Source organism: Amblyomma americanum, chromosome 3 (genome assembly GCF_052857255.1).
Source record: "Amblyomma americanum isolate KBUSLIRL-KWMA chromosome 3, ASM5285725v1, whole genome shotgun sequence".
NCBI classification, from domain to species: domain Eukaryota; kingdom Metazoa; phylum Arthropoda; class Arachnida; order Ixodida; family Ixodidae; genus Amblyomma; species Amblyomma americanum.
In genome coordinates, this window is record NC_135499.1 from 193,344,945 (window position 1) to 193,361,888 (window position 16,944).

At 49.4% G+C, this 16,944-nt stretch overlaps 1 protein-coding gene across 1 annotated transcript in view; it reads left to right on the forward strand.

Moving 5' to 3' along the window:
- LOC144125749 (uncharacterized) overlaps positions 1-12,345 on the forward strand; it is a 53,087-nt gene extending 40,742 nt beyond the window's left edge. The window contains exons 2-3 of the mRNA XM_077659418.1: positions 1,611-1,724; positions 9,028-12,345. Of these exons, the coding sequence (XP_077515544.1) occupies positions 1,611-1,724; positions 9,028-9,191 (278 nt within the window). The 3' untranslated portion in view covers positions 9,192-12,345. The remainder of the gene's footprint in view (positions 1-1,610; positions 1,725-9,027) is intronic.
- Positions 12,346-16,944: the final 4,599 nt, after the last annotated feature.

Sequence of the window (16,944 nt, forward strand, 5' to 3'; positions counted from 1 at the left end):
CGCCTGGCAGTCCGGCGCCAGTTGCGGCGATAAATCGTTATCTCCGAGGAAAATCTTTCTCTTAAAATAAGCCCTTTCACGTGATACCCGAGCACCGCAAATTCGAATGTGAAGAGATGGCATTTTTTTTTTTCAGTTTTCTGCGTAACATGTACACAGCGGGCAACGAAATACAAAAAAAGGAGCCGAGGGGTCTCATTCACTGCTATTCTTTCCGGTTTGATTCTTGCGGAGTTTAGCTCACTGATAATACAACAGAAATTTAATTTTAGGTACCCGCGCTTGGCCACTTGGCTCTTGGCCGAAAACAGCGCACAGCTTCAAACTCAGGTGCTTCAGGCAGTGACACCAGACTTTAATTTCAGTAGTTTTGTGATGGGGAAAACTTTTATTGTTAATTGTGGTAGGGTGCGAATAAAGCAGTTCCTCAGCCTGGGCGGCCGCCCGGACCCGGCTGGTGATCACGCTATGTACAACCTGGCCCGGCTGAGCATTACGGCCTCCCACTGGTCGTCTGTGAGAGTATTCTCTTGGGACTGGCATTTTATCATGTTCAGTAGATTAGAGTAGTTGTCGCATAATCAGCAGGTGTAGATTTTATTTAGTAAGCTAGGGTGAGGGAAGGTATTGGTTTTGTAGTTGTGGCCAGTGAACTTGTTTATATTCACGTAGAGAGTGGCACACCAGGGTAGATTTGCTTCGGCCTAGTTTGTAGTGTTGCGTGATTTCATTATAGGCAGAGAGGCGTTCTGTGCCCGCTTGACCGTCCTCTGCACCGAGCGGAACTCCGAATCAAAATACGACCAGTGCCTGCGGCCAGCCTTCTGAGGGTCAACAGATTGTAACAGCACCTTTTAGCAATGAGCTGCTGGCAACTTTTCATTCTTCACCGCAACTGTGTTTTGAAAAGATTTGGGAAATCTTTCTGGATGCCGCAAGAGCCGTCACAGTCCCCTCACATTCAAATCTTGGACCCATTAGGACATCGTATGTTGTTATAACTAGAATTGGTTTTTAGGGAAAGGAAATGGCGCAGTATCTGTCTCATATATCGTTGGACACCTGAACCGTGCCGTAAGGGAAGGGATAAAGGAGGGAGTGAAAGAAAGGAAGAAAGAGGTGCCATAGTGGAGGGCTCCGGAATAATTTCAACCACCTGGGGATCTTTAACGTGCACTGACATCGCACAGCACACGGGCGCCTTAGCGTTTTTCCTCCATAAAAACGCAGCCGCCGCGGTCGGGTTCGAGCCCGGGAACTCCGGATCAGTAGTGGAGCGCCCTAACCACTGAGCCACCGTGGCGGGTCGTATGTTGATTTTCGAGCACTGTGGACAGTTTAAAATCCAGTATGATAAAAAATCTCAGAGAGACGGGCAATACATCTACCTTCAGGGCGTACAGAAGCGCAGCAGTCAGAGTCGCTCCGCATGGCTCAGTGCCTTCGCACGTCTCCCTCAAAATGACCGTGAGAGTTCTGAACAAAAAAAAACAGCACTTTTGAACCACCTGTGTTCGCGGAATTCCGTTGTACGGTTCCTGCTCTTCGCAATACTTTCTGCCAGAGCACATTTTTCCTAACCTTTGTCTCTACCACATTTAATTTCGCAGACCAATGGCTTCAGGCTAACCCAGAGTTGGAACAGGAGGACTCGGATGACTACAGCCTGCAGTGGCTGGGAACTCCGCCGCCGTCGGGATACTTCCGATGGCACGACGACATCAGTAAGTAGCACGAACGGCGGGCTGCGTTCAATGACTAAATGTGCACGTTTGGTTACTGTTAAGAGGGCCGTACCTGCTTACCTGAAATAAGTTAGTAATTACTCCAACGTCAAGGGGAATTGGACCAACCCTTTTCTCACATCGAGTTGTTGATCAATTCGCACTCACCCTACCATATGCTAGCCGTCCCGGTTAGCCCAGGTCGTAGAGCGACTGCCCTGTGAGGTGCTGGTCCCGGGTTCGAACCCCATAAGTCTTCTCAAAACTCATGCGCATACTACGTAAGCATTTGTGAAAGCGCAGCGACAAAAAAAGCAAATGGCGCTAATGTAAAGCTGGTCTTCGACAAAATGATCCCAGACGGTGCTATGTTTGCCTTGGATACAGATAAAGGAGAGCGTATTAAGTTGAACAATAAGAAAAACAACTCAAGAGGAAGGGCATGATACTCTATCTTTAAAAATCTTGAATGTGAAATGCAGAAATGCGAGGTGCTCTGTTTCTCGCGCACTGCAAAATTTTCTTCTCGTTTTTTTTACCCAAATAGCAGCATCTCTATAGATAAGAATAACACCTACACGTATAGAACGACTTCATAGGCTTGGTAAATCTAATGACAAATCTAATCCAGTTAATGTAAAATGCCATGAACTAAAAGGTTCGTCATTCACTTCGAACCCCGGACCAGGACAAAAAGAATTCTTCTGCTACGAAGTTTCTTTGGAAGCTGTATAGCTCTCCTTTTTGACCGTATGGCTCCGCTTGGGTGATGCTAAGCAGTAAATTAGAAATCTGCTCCATCTCAGGGGTTTCTCCTATACAATGAACCAACACTGCTTAGTTGTACGCGAGCCCAATCCACACTTCCGCATTCGAAAGACTCACACTCTCATACATTCAATCGCTCACTAATTATCATTTTGATACTCTCGCATCGTACACTGCTAGGAAAGTTCCATTGTCCAGTTAGGGAGGCAGGCGTGGTTTCGTCCCATTTGCATAATAAATTCGAAGTACCGTGACTCCTTTACGTGAAACAAGTCAGCAGTGCTGTAGTCAGTATGCACTATATCCATAGGGCCCCTCGTTTTCCAGTTTTATTTTTTTTTTCAGAATTGGGAGCGTCAAAATCGGGCCATACTTGTAGTTTGAATTCGGGAACACATATGGTTATTCACCAAAAAAAAAAAAGAATTCACAATGCGGGGGTTTTTTTTCGGCCCTTTTTTATGCAGTAAACGAGAGTTTACTATAAGCGCTCGGTTTAGTGCGGAACGCAGATTGCCCCAATTTTTGCTCAGTATTACACAAACAATATAGAAATTACAGGCTTCACAGAAAAAAAAAAGTTGTTCACCAAATTTGCTATTACAATTGTTTTATGGCGTAAACTGTTACTCTCCTACGGAGCACTTTACATGCATGCAAGGCCTGCCGGCCTCGTACAGGTGCGGGCATAAGTAACTGGAGCAGGCTATTCCGCTCAAAATGAAATCGCGCCTTTCCCATTGGAAGTGAAGAAACACTGCTTGTCCACAAGAAGGAGCACTAGTGTCCACTAACAGCCTGCAGATACTACAGCTGCCAATTTCAAATACGCAATATGTGAAAAATGTTCGAAGGAGATAACGTGCTCCGTTTACTTTTGTCCGCACCTGTACATTGTGAAAGCAGTCATAAAACATCACAGAGGTTAATCTAAACGGGCAAGAGCCCTGGAGCAGGAAGTCCTTAGCGTGCATAACGTTTGATATATGATACCGAAGAAATCCCTGGTAACTACCCGTATTTTGGCGCTTGGCTTCGGAAAGTACCTTTTCGACCTCAAATTAGGTCGCGTCATGACTGACAAGCGTTAAGAGAGGTTTAAGATCACCACTTGAACGAACAGTCCCCTGGAATAAGCACAGAGTATCCGCTAAATTTCGCGCGGTGTCGCCAGCTTTGTTTAGGAAAGCGTCCGTTCTCTGTGTCCTTTCCAGTACACGCACATATTAACGAGCTCCTCACTCCGTTGCCATTATGTGGTGTACTCTAGAAGGGGCATTTTCGGTGTTTAACCCAATTTTTGAGAAATGTGTTCGGGCCGCAAGAATCAGGTAAAATCGGGTTTTATACCGAATACGAAGGGCTCTACATAACATGCACAATTTAAACACTGTGCCTAGGATCAGTCGATTCCTTGGCGTAGCATATGCTGTTGTTCCTGAACATGCGGCTCCGTTTCACTGACAGCTGTTCTACTTCATTCGCTATCGATCGCTTTCCATGGTCGGTGTTTTAAAGTCTGTCCGCATGTCCCGAAAGTAAAAAAAAAAAGAAACCAATCAAGCTATTCTGCCTAGCCGTCCTTACCGCTCGGTTTAATATCAGTTGCAAGCTGCGCCTATACACGTTGTACGTCGGTGGCGTTGACAGTGCGCTGTTGAAGGTGTGCAGAGAGACTACAAAATGCGTCAGATGGCGCCTCGAGTTCAGGCGCGAAAAACATTCATGAACGAGTCGCTGTGCCTATCAGCGGTCGGAACGACGACACTCTCGTGCTACCTGGCTCCTTCCTTTTCTTTAATAATAATAATAATTGGTTTTTGGAGGGAAAGGAAATGGCGCAGTATCTGTCTCAAATATCGGCGGACACCTGAACCGCGCCGTAAGGGGAAGGGTAAAGGAGGGAGTGAAAGAAGAAAGGAAGAGAGAGGTGCCGTAGTGGAGGGGCTCCGGAATAATTTCGACCACCTGGGGATCTTTAACGTGCATTGACATCGCACAGCACACGGGCGCCTTAGCGTTTTTCCTCCATAAAAACGCAGCCGCCGCGGTCGGGTTCGAACCCGGGAACTCCGGATCAACAGCCGAGCGCCTAACCACTGAGCCACTGCGGCGGGGCTCCTTTTCTCTCCCACTGTCCGAAATCAGCGAGCCACGCGTTCCGAATTAAGCCACTCTCGGCGCACGCACGTCCGGCGGGCCACACGTGGCTCGCCTACCTTCCGCTGCTTCCGAGACACGCGAGCTCCGCCGAGCGAAGTCACTCGAGAGCTCCTTCGCCAGCGCGAAGTGTGCGCGGCCTACTTTCGCGCGGATTGCGCACTCTGTCACCGAGGGGGACAGGCGACGTGTAGTGCGCTCTCTCACTCGGCAGAGCACGGCTCTTTCCAGCCAGGAGAAAGTGCCTCCTACGCCGTCCTGTTCGTGTCGCTTTCCCTCTATCCGCTCACCACCGGCGAAGGGACTTTTCTGTCATTCCACACCGCACATACACTTTCCTGGTCTCATAACAAACATTCACCACGACTGAGACGTGGGTGTTGTTGGCGCTGACAAAGCGGGGAAAAAAAAAAAGAACTGACGAAAGTGGTGTAAAAAAAAATGGGACGGCCAAAAACGAATATTTCATCAAGCTGACCACGCTCACGAAGTACTCAGCGGGAACACTGTGGAGTGACGAGGCGTTCTCGACTAGTAGCTTTGTTTTCTTTTTTTGTTGTCTTCATACACACCTTGCATGCCCCTTTATCCGTCTCTACGCCATCTGCAACCTTGAAGGCACCAGGGAAAAGCAAGTTTTTTTTTTTGGTTCTTTGGGCGAGTGACAACAACGGCTCGCTGCGTGCACATGCAAACCCGCCGCGACAAACTTCTGCTCTAAGTCACTGTTAAGTTGGTGCACGTTTGACATTATCCTCACCGCGAGCGCTTGCCAGAGGTGTGACTAAGAAAAGTTTGGCGAGAGGGAGCTTTTCACACTTATTCCCGCCCTTTGATGTGGCTGAGGAGACAAAGCGTTCAAGCAGTGGCAGTGTTGCAGAAAAAAGAAACCCTCAATAAAGGAGTTCGTGTCAACTGCGGAATTTAGCATATATATTAGGTAGGTGGTGGAAACGAGCAAAGTTTGCTCTTAGCAAAGCAACCTAAGTGGCACGCCGATCTTTAAGGGAAAACAGATTGGCAATGACGGCGAACTTTTGCCCGCTCTGGCAACTGTTTTTAATTTCTTCGTTCTTACTTGCATTCAGTGCCAGTGAGCGAGTTTGCATTGTGTGCCACTTGATGCACGTTTTATTTGTGAATTTCTCTTCATTTTTAGTATCCTAAATAGTTTTAGAGGCGGCAAGCAGTAAATGAAGAATGAAGTCGCGAGAATGAATTGTTGATCTTTTTTTTTACATATGTGCGCCACGTGCTGGTGGAAAAGAATGCAACTGGACGCCGCATGGCCCATGCGTTAAGCCTAAAAGACACGATCAGCAGTCAGATACTAGCACATATCCGGCGCTTATTCCAGGGGACTGTTCGTTCAACTGGCGATCTTAAACCTCTCTTACGCCTGTTAGTCGTGAAGTGACCTAATTTGAGGATATGTTCTAAAATCAACATTTAGAAGTCAAACGCCAAAACCTTGAAACAGGGAGCTGTCAAAGCATGCGGTCATCACGCGTCCTGTCCATAAAATATACAATCTCCACGGACTTTTAGAAATTCTCTGAAGTTGGATTTTCCCCGTCACGACACTGATTAAAAAAGAATGGCTTCGCTTGTCGACACACTGAAGAAGTGCTGAATGTGTTCGCCCACCGTTTGGTAGCGGCGCGTGGTGTCGCCACGGGAACCACGTCAACATCTTGTAGGTCATAAAATACATGATCGACGCTTGCGTTTGCTGCACTAAACGTTCGCCGTTTCCCTTTACTTGGGCATGATGCATTGCTGTGAAGCTGACCTGAGGTTTTCGGAAAGGGCCCACGACAGAAAAGCGGAAGTTTTCTTCAAATTCATCCGTACGGTGGCGCTACGAGCTATGCACGGCTGTGATGCACACGTGCCGACTAAGTGTTTCGTCTTCCTCTTGATGTCTGGCTCAAAACGCTCGACTGTGCCGACGCCTTAGGGTCTGTGACGCGGGAGGCAGCGCCCACTGCCGAAGTGGATCATTTCTCGATCAAGAGTCTGGGGCAAATTGTTCAGAACTCTTTCGAAGCCTTCAAACGTAGTCATTTGCTCTTTGTCCTGTAGGTACTGTCGCGTTATTTTTCCAGGACTATGAAGGTCATGAGAATAAACTGGCGAGTATATCACGGAGTCTCTGACAGGGCCTTTCTATACGAACGAACGACTCGGTAGCCTTCAGTCTTTCTTTTTTATTTTTACCCGTGAAGATGAACAAATAACACTTCTGACACTTTTATAGCAGTAAAATCATAAAACAACTTCATGGCTTCGAGCAATATGGAGTGGTTATGACACTATAATAAGCAAACGCCGTCCGCCTGACGCGCTGACGACGTGTGTATCGCATCAGATTCTCGTTTGCAGCGCCGCTTTCGCCGTCGTCTGAATACCATGGAGACAGATTTTTCGCACCAGCGGCAGCAATTTTTTAACGTCAGGTTTTTCTGCCAACATCGAGAAGATTGAACGACACCAGCTGAACCGTAGAGAGGGAACACGGCAGGGTTTCTGCGCTGCTATGTTTACCGAAGGCAGGGCACGTGCCGTCATTGTCGCCTGCCATTTTCTTCTTAAAAGCCGCTTCAGTCGCGCTGTCGTGAAGTAGTGGCGCACGCACGCACATTCATTTCCTGGTTGCTATGAGTCGAACTGCTACTCATTGAGCGCCTGTCCAAACCTGTCCAAGGTTTTAGCCGGACACCAGGAACGCCCACGTTCACACAGCAAAACTTGCAACACAGTTAAAAACCAATGTTTTCCAGCCCCACTTCATAGGATTTGGAGCCGTTCTGTTTAGCAGCAGGGCACATTCAAGCTGAAGTCCCCCCCCCCCCCCCTCCTCAGGTCATTGCGACGTGCACGATAGGAGGGGAGTGCATGCGAGCGAGCGGTCGTCGACAGACACCTCTCCTGATCCCACGAATGCGTCCGTATACATCTGCACAATGGCGCGAATAGGATGACGCAATCGCGAAATACCAGATCCCAAATGCAGGCAAGCGACGTGCGCGAAACCAGTAAAAAGGAGCTAGCATGCACCAGATTGCGCGGAAGGTACCTCCGGCACAGCGAGCAGCAAATTGAGCGCAACCACGGCGGGACGAGCGCATTGCAGCGTGAGTTGGCGGCCTTTAATGAGCGAGGATCGGCAAACGACCGAAGAGATCGCCGGGAGATCGGCCTTATCGCCGCGCAGCAGCCGATGCCGAAACCTCATTCTGCGAGCCCGTGCGACCTTTGCGCTAAGCGCCGCTCGCGTATATTTACAAACTGCCTCGCGTTTTATGGCCTTTGGAAAGCGAGTTTTCCCTACCCTGACCGTGGCGAGAGCTTTGTGGCGCTGCACGCGTCTCCAGCTCGTACGAGAAGGAAAAGGGTGAGGGCTGTCGCACGCAACACGAGCGGCGTGAACTAAACGCTGCCTCGGGCGTCAGTGGGAGTGTGCGTCACGATGCGGTTGCGCAGCCTCCTCGGATGAGATCCTTTCTTCGGAGGTAATGTCAGTCGTGCAAACCGTGCACTGGCGGGCGTTCAGTGACGTGCACGCACTCGAGACAAAGCGTCCAGCACACGAGGTCGTCATCGCGATAGAAGATGCGGATTCGTTCGAATTGATGCAAGAGAAGCATATAAGGGCTGAAAGCAAAAGCTCAGTACCGCACAGCGATGCACAGCCTGTAACTTGTGCTCAACCGGTTGTAAAAAGCACAGAAGAGACAAGTCAAGGGAAGAGCATGCGCCTTATGCCCAATTTTGTGCCAATTTGATTGCGCTGGCCCCACGTACACTGACTGGCTGTGTGTGTGTGTGTGTGGGGGGGGGGGGGGGGGGGGGGGCATCCAGACGTAACGACCGCGCGCTGAGTGGACGCTTCATACAGACACCCATCAACTTCCTTGTCGCTGCCTCATTAACGGACTATATCTCCGAAGAGTTGTGCTCTTGACAGACGCGCACGAGTCACCGCCATAATGCACATGCAGGCAAAATACAGGGTGTTCATTTTTATTCTATGCAGATGCGTTAGAAAAAGTTGCGTAAACATAGGTAGTTAGTCATTTCATATTCACAAATAACCTTGAACGAGGTAGCCTCCGGGTAGCATCCGGGTGAGACAGCCTCCCCATCTCGTCAAAACTGGTGCAATATGTAGCTGTTGTAGCAGGCGGCGCTCCGATGGCGGCGGAACGCAAAAAGTGCCTACTGTTATCAATAAAAATTTATTTATTTATTTATTTATTTATTTATTTATTGAATGATTGATTGATTGATTGATTGATTGATTGATTGATTGATTGATTGATTGATTTTTGACTGACTGACTGACTGACTCGATTCTTTTGTGTCTTCGCAGTGCGCCGTTCACGCAAGTCGGTGGGCAACCGCTACTACACGGCGGGCGAGCTGGTCGAAATGCTCCGCAGGCTGGCCGCGTCTAGGAAGCTGCGTCAGGTGCGCGTCGCCAACAAGGCCATTCGGTTCGGCATCAGCAAGAGGTCGCTACGGCAGCGCTTCTAGGCCGGTCCTCCCGCACGGCTCCCCGCTGCTGCTGCTGCTGCGCGGAGAGGGACTGTGACACCGCGCGACGCCAGGCACTGAGCACGGAGACACGCCCCTACTCTCTCGCTCTGTACGGGCAGGGGGCGCTGGGGACTCGCAAAGCAGGCTTACATATCGAAGCAAAAAAGAAAGAGGCCCCTATGAGTGCACTCAGTGCTGCTGCAGAGTATGGAGGGCCAGCAAAGCGATCAGAGGGCTGCATGGTGGCGAATCGCGGTGATTCTTTGCGCCCTGTGCACTTGGGTGTTCCGCGTCTGAGTCTGGAGCAGGACCACCACGAAGCATGCGATAGGTGGCCGAATGCCTGGCTTCCGTATACCTGCACAAGTTCGGATAGAGCGGCTCAGAAAGAGGACAAAAACATTCCCCACGTTGTTCCGTCTCTGTCTGCGACACACAGCCGCGTTTTAGGCCCGGACACGAAAGAAAATGTTATCATGCGGATTAGCGTAAACACATGTCAAGCTTAGAAACCCGGCGAGCATTCAGTGTGCGCCGTTCTGATGAAAGATGGGCCCGAAATAGTGTAAGTGGCAGACCAGAGCACCCAAAAATCATTTTCCTTCGGTCTCATAGCGACTAAATTAAGCGCCGGGAACAGACAAAACTATGAACTGCAGAAAAGCCGAGAATTGCTATAGGCGACAAGTCGTCGGTGTCACTCTCCTTCACCTACGCGGACGCACATCTAATTCGCAGCTATAACAGCTTGTGCGTGTGTTGTTCAACCGCCGTCGTGTTGTTGTGCAAACAGAACAGAAAGCTGCCTTCTTGTTTTCACGAGCGCGTACGCTGTTGCCTCAGTGCGCCAGGAAGCATAATACCCTCGTGGCACGCTTGTGGCACGACCGTGCCCCTACACCGTTCTGGTTTCAGGGATTAAATATATAATATATACACACTCAAATATATAGCGTATATATAAAGCAAAATATCTATATTTACGGATACGCATATGTGCCCATCGGTACTCGACAGAAGTGAGAAAATATTTAAAGAGGCTAAAGAGGTGAAGACGGCCCAGAGACATTGAGAGGGCGAACAAACGTATTTACCAGTGCCAAATGTATTTTTGTACAGCAGACAGCTCTCGTCTGACAACAAGTGGCTTTCTGTCGGGCTGCTCGAAAAACGGTTGGGCGCACGAACAAAGAAGGCGCGGTCTTTGTGTCAGAGGCACCAGCGTGTCTCGGAGAGCAAGGAGTGCAGCCAAAGGGTACTGTGCATGTTTTTTCTCTTCATCTGCGAGCTGCAAATGAGTTACGCGGCAATAAATGTGTGGGATTCGGCTATGGGTTGTAGAGCTTAGTTTTGTGCCAGACTAATATGTGTGCGTGTCTAGCTGAATGTTTAACTCCTGACACCCGTTCAGCTGGTTGGACACTCTGAAGTAGATTTGGGCGCCGAGGCTGCCTCCTTACCTTAAGCGCAAACGCATGCACTGCGGCATACCGGCCGCTAATGTCTGCAGTAGTGTCTGTCCAAAGCTACGCAGTATTTATTTCTTGCCATTCCGAGATGTAATTCAAACTGCAGAACCATTCTGCACCTTACACTTCTTTATTGCGCCGGTTTTACTGGGTCGTTCTGATATCGAAAAAGATAATGCAGCTCAAACTGAGAATTTCCCTTGTCCCCTAGAACTAGGAGAGCAGTCTTGTCCGCACTAATGATAGTGTTCAGAAATTATTGTTGACAAAAGTAAATTAATGACTGTATAGGCTTTGTGTCTCACACTATCGCTTATCGTGTTCAATTTGTCGGGTTCAGATCGGCCCTAATTGGGGTGAAAAATGCGCAACGGTATAAACTTCCAGGGGTTGTTGCCGTTATGTTCATCTCTTATGTATCACATTCTGCACTTTTTTTACATCTTATCGATAAAAACTGTCCATTTTTATATGTCACTCACTTGCACCTATTTATTTGTTCATGTCACTATTTATTCAAAAGTAAATAAAAACTACATCAGGGTTGTGAACGCACGCTTAATATTCAATTGCACTGTCGTTTGCTCGTGAACTTATCTCTCTCTCTCTTTTTTTTTTTAAATGAAAGTAGCGTCCTCGTGATGTGACGGATAAGATACTCCGTCTTAAAATCTCTATATTAGACATAGGACGAACACCTACATAGAAGCTCCTCGGTGAACTTTGCTTGCAGCTGTTTCGTCAATGACGCGCAGTTTCCGCGCTAGAAGCAAACATACCTGTACATTTGTTTTCGACCCGAAACTCGAAATAAAGGTCAACTATACTGACTTGTCATTTGAAAGTCAAACGGTGGAGCGAACTTGAAAAGAGGAGCTGAGCAGCACTGTGCGACGAATCTCCCGTCACACACACATACAGGGTCGATGAATAAAAGATACGAACAAGCCCGACCAGAGCTCCTCTATGTATACTGCCCTCACATGTTGGGTTCCGCGGATATGCATGCTTCTTCTGCTTATGGATAAGCTGCTACGCCATGTGAAAAACTTGAAAGGGCCTACTTGAGATCATTTTAAACGAAGTACGAGCTTGAATTTTTCCAAAAAAGACAAACAAACCGCTCACCTCGAAGTAAACCCTCATGTTCTTGTATGAAGGCACCAAGTACAGGCACAAGCGCACAGCATATGCTCATACTCTTGCGCATGCGCAGAACTTCTGCGGACTGATGCCCAGCCTGCGCCAAGCCCTGTACACTGCCGTTCCGTTGCTGTGGCTTTTTTCGTTCTGTTGTTTTCAGTGACTCTGTGTGCGCTCTCGGCAGTGCTATTCGACCCTCTGCAGCGCCCACTTCTAGGAGCGCGCAAGGCCCGCCTCCATTTCTCTCGTTCGCTGCTCGCGAACCTGAGAACTGTCTCGCGCGTAGCGTTGTGAAGACGTGTAGTAGCGTGTACTAAACGTGCATGTGTGTCCATGTTTCCGCGCACGCATCTGTGCGAGCTGGCACGCACGTCGGCTCCTCCTGCAATTGCGCTTCGCTGCTGGCTCGTGACCGCGAAAAGACGGTTCGCGTTCGAGAAACAAAACGCACTGTGTGCTTGAGATGTGTGTACTACGCTCGAATCCATGTCTCAATAAAATCTTGCTGAGCAAACGACACCTCCTGGAGGCATTTGCCTACCTCGCTTTCTCTCTCTCTAGTCGTTGGCGGCCGAGCTCTCAACGCATAGATTCTGCAGGACGGGAAGTGTCAACGACGGGAGGATTCCGCGCATCACCAGATGTGCAGCTACAGGTACGCCTTGCACTGTCGGTGGCCTCCACAGCTCAGTATGCAACTGACCGCAGTCTTTGATGCTGCTGAGGCAGACAAGCAAGTGTTCTATACATGAACCATAGAAGCGGAGGCGACGAAGAGACGTTGGGAGCAGTGGTGGTGCACATGCTTCAGTATAGTACACGTGCCAGTGCACTGGAAGTGTTTTCTTTCTTTTTCCCGATTTTTTTTGTGGCCATAATTTTTGATGGGATCCGGGTGGTCCCACCTATCTCCCGATGCAAATGGAATGACCTCAAACTCATCATCCTCCTCTGTCAAAATAGAGCCAGCTCTATTTCCCGTCTTGGCAACCACGGTGTGATGTTATTCCTGCAGCCGCCACATCTTCCTCTCCTCCTTACATGACAGTTACTGCATCCCCTCCTTTTCTCGAAACCATTTCTCTCCTCACGCGCTACCCACCGTGGTGGCTCAATGGTGACGACGCTCGGCTACTGAACCGGAATTCAAGGGTTCGAACCCGCGGCCGCGGCGCCAGCGTTTCAGTGGAGGTGAAACGCAAAAGGCCCCCGTATTCTGTGCCATGCCAGTGCACGTTAAAGATTCCCAGGTGGTTGAAATCTCCAGAGTCCTTCACTACGGCGTCCCTCATAGCATGAGCCGCTTTGGGACGTTAAGCCCCCATAGACCATCTTTCTTCTTTCACTTCTACCTTTCTACCTTCCCTTTCGGCGCGGTTCGGTGTCCATCGAGATGTGAGATAATTACTGCGCCATTTCCTATCCTCAAAAACAAAATTTTCAATTTTCATTTACTTCACGCGGTGACCTGATGTGCGATGCCTTGCATCCTCCACTTCTCGCGCCTTTCCCTTCTGTCATCATCAGCCTGACTACGCCCATTGCAGGGCAAAGGTGAGTCTCTGAACAAGTGGCACACAATTGGCCGACACATGCTGCCGGGCAACAGCGACACGTTTCCCCACTGCTCGTGTTGACGCGGTGCGACAGGATCAGAAACAAAAACCAGTCACAAGACGGAACACAGCTAAGAGACGAGGAATCGTCTCTTCGCTGTGTTCCGTCTTTTGACTGTTTTTTTCCCCCTGAATATGTACCAATTGACCCAGATTTCAACTCTACTGCAGTTTTTAATACCCGCTGTACAGGTGCGGCCAAAATATTACGGAGCATGCTTCAGCGTTTGAAAATTTCCTCACGTGTTTTGTAAAAGATCCCAGGTGGTCGAAATTATTCCGGAGCCCTCCACTACGGCACACTCTTTCTTCCTTTCTTCTTTAACTCCCTCCTTTATCCCTTCCCTTACGGCGCGGTACGGGTGTCCTACGATATACGAGACAGATACTGCGCAATTTCCCTTCCCCAAAAACCAATTTTTTTTTACTATTGTTTTGTAGAGGAGATATGAGTGTCTTCTGTTCATACGCGAACGCGCTAGTGACGTGTGCTAAGCTGTGTAAGAAGTACCTCCTAATTTGCGTTAGGTAAGGTAGGGGAGAGTTCGAATCCCCGCAGCGTGCTCCGTAATATTACGGCCGGGACTGTACATGTCAGATACCCGTGCCTGCGCACAGGCGCCCGAGTGCGCGTCGGAAGCGGGGTCCGGTTAACCAACAATCGGAGGACCGCGCGGCTCTCGGCGACTTTTTTTTTTTCTTCGCATGCAGCATATCTTGTTCATCCTGTTCTGGTGTGAGAGTGCGTTGTCGGTTCTGGTCACCGAGATCAGCTAGAGGCCGTACCCCAGGCCTTGTTAAGCAATTCCACCGACACGAGTTTTTTTTTTTTGTTTTTTTATTGTACCCCTACCCCTCTTAAAAACCCTCTGTAGCGACGAATGCTGTGCACCTGGATTCGTGGTTTAAATTCGCGCGCACGTTCGCGAGAGGCGGCGTACGTTACATAAGAAAAACAAAAGGCGGAGGGCTGCTGTAGTTCATGAAAGATGGGACTTTTTTTAATTTTTGGCGTTAAAATCTACATGAGAGAAACCGCCTTCCAATTTCAAGAAACTGGAAGGGACGAATTTCGGACTATTTACATTGGATCCCTCATAGCACGTATACTGATACTGTAGGCAAATCAGCAGCGACGGCTCAGGCCGGAATGGTAAGCGATGAAGGCGAGAGACAAATATTCAACATTCGTAAATTTCATACTAAATCTTCACGGCCTGTGTCATAGATGTCCGACGCACCAGACAAAAGTAACACACATGACGAAACATGGACGCTGTTTCGTCTTGTGTGCTCCTCCTTTTTTGTGTTTTGCGCTAAATGAATTTGCTGATGCGGTATGCCGCAACGATAGCGTAGAACAATATTGTTGCGGTTGGAATGGATTTACTGACAGGTAAAGGCTGGGCGGACAAGAGGAAATGAAGCAGGCCGCCAAGAGAACGTTGTTGTTTGCCGCATAAAAGGGCTAATACCCACAAGGGAGATTGGCTATAACCAGGCGGTGACCACTTGCATTGCAAACTGCATGCGGCAAACACGGGAGGACCTAAAAAAAGATTAATGTGGGTTAGCCCAGCTAATCCAGGATATACAAAGCGAAAGATGCAGGCGTTTACTGTGTTCATTGGCGTTGACAATGTCCTAGACGGCGATGGCTTTGAGGAAAGGAAGTCGCATAACTGGCTCCCTGGATATGCGGACGCCTCATTCGTGCTTTGAGACATGTGGCGGTCGTGACAGAGAGATGTGGCCTGAATGCATTAGCGCCGACAGTGTTGTGGCTGACATGCGGCACTGCAGCAAAAGATAGGCCGCAGCGTTCATTTGGTGATCAACCTCTCGCGATCAACCATTATCTGCATAAAACCTCCCAGGATGGCAGGGATGGCGCGCTGCCTATCCAGTGTGCGGAACGCAATCAAAGCAGACTTTTGCAATTGTACACCAACGCCACGTACATGAAAGCGAGATTGAGGTCTCCACTGATCCACGGAGCCGGTTGTACGCCTTTCCTTTCGTGAAAATGAACGGCATTTGCAAAGCTGTCAGCGCCAATGAACTCTATGAACGCCGTCGGCTCACTTGTTTTCTTTGGTTTTTGAGGAAAGGAAATGGCACAGTAACCGTCTCACATATCTCAGTGGACACCTGAACCGCGCCGTAAAGGAAGGGATAAAGGAGGAAGGGAAAGAAGAGAAAACTAAAAGTTGGATTTTGAGGAAAGGCGCGGCGCTGCGCAGCGGCGGAACAGCTGTGGCTCGGTGCTACTAGTGGCGCATGCGCAGTAGTGACTAGGGAGCGAGAGAAATATCCGCGGCGAGGCGCGCGTTGTGACGTCATGTGCCTCCTCGGAGCACCGCCACGGCGAAATCGCCAATTCGCGGCCAGTAAAGCTTTCGCTTTAAAAATTCGCTGTGGTCTAACTACTGCTGAACCTGGTTATAGTGAAAGCTGTGGTTTATCGGGCAAGACGCGGCTTGGCGTCTGTAACGTTGATTGCGCTCCGCACACTGGATAGGCACCACACCCACCCTGTCAGTTAAATTAATGGTTCATCGCGAGAGGTTGGTCACCCGATGAACGATGCAGTCTATTCTATCCCCGGGGCTCTACCGGCGAATCGAAAGGTCAAAGGTGGGGTGCCTCGATGGCCAGCGCAAAGCACCCTAGTCAAAGGTCAAGTGGTGCGACACCATGGTAGACCACATATGGCACGGCCTGTAGCCACACTTGACCTCTGGCTCACTTGAAGGCCAACCGGCGACGCACGGCGAAATCGGCTTTACCTAGTGTAGTGAAGCTTTCGCTTCAAGAGAAGGAGGATAAACTTTATTTTCGTTGACAAAAGTAGCAGGTGGTGTGGGGTTGCAGCCCCATCAAGTGGTCATTAGCCCGTGGCCTTCGGCGACTTCTAGGGCTCTTGTCACAACCCGGATCTGTGTGTCCGAGTCGGAATTGAGCAATGCGGCCTCCCACTGGTCTGGATTCGAGAGCTGCAAACTTCGCGGAGGGTAGTCCTGAGGGCAAGCCCAGAGTATGTGGGATAGAGTGGCATGTTGGCTACATAGCTGACAGGAGGGAGAGTAGACCCCAGGGTATATGCGGGCACATATCGCGGGGTTGGGGAAGGTGTTCGTTTGAATTTCCTCCACGCGACCTCTTGGGGTTTGGTTATAGAAATATGTGCGGAAGGATATATAAGTCTACCTAAGCGGTAGTGCATGGTTATGTCATGAAATGTAACCATACGATCTCTCGCCGTCCGCAGGACGGGCGTCAACACACCCCGGTCGACAAATCCTCGGGCATGATTGTGGGCCGCCTCGTTCCCTGGATGGAATGAGTGCTCAGGGACCCAGGTCAATTTGATCGGGCGGAGCTGGTCCTCGGTGGTGTGGAGGAGAGATAGGGTGACGGGGGAGATCCGGCCTTAGGCGAAATTACGAATCGCACATTTAAAGTCGCTGAAGATGGTTTCTGCAGAGGTGGAGACCATCGCCAAGGCTACAGCCGCCTCCT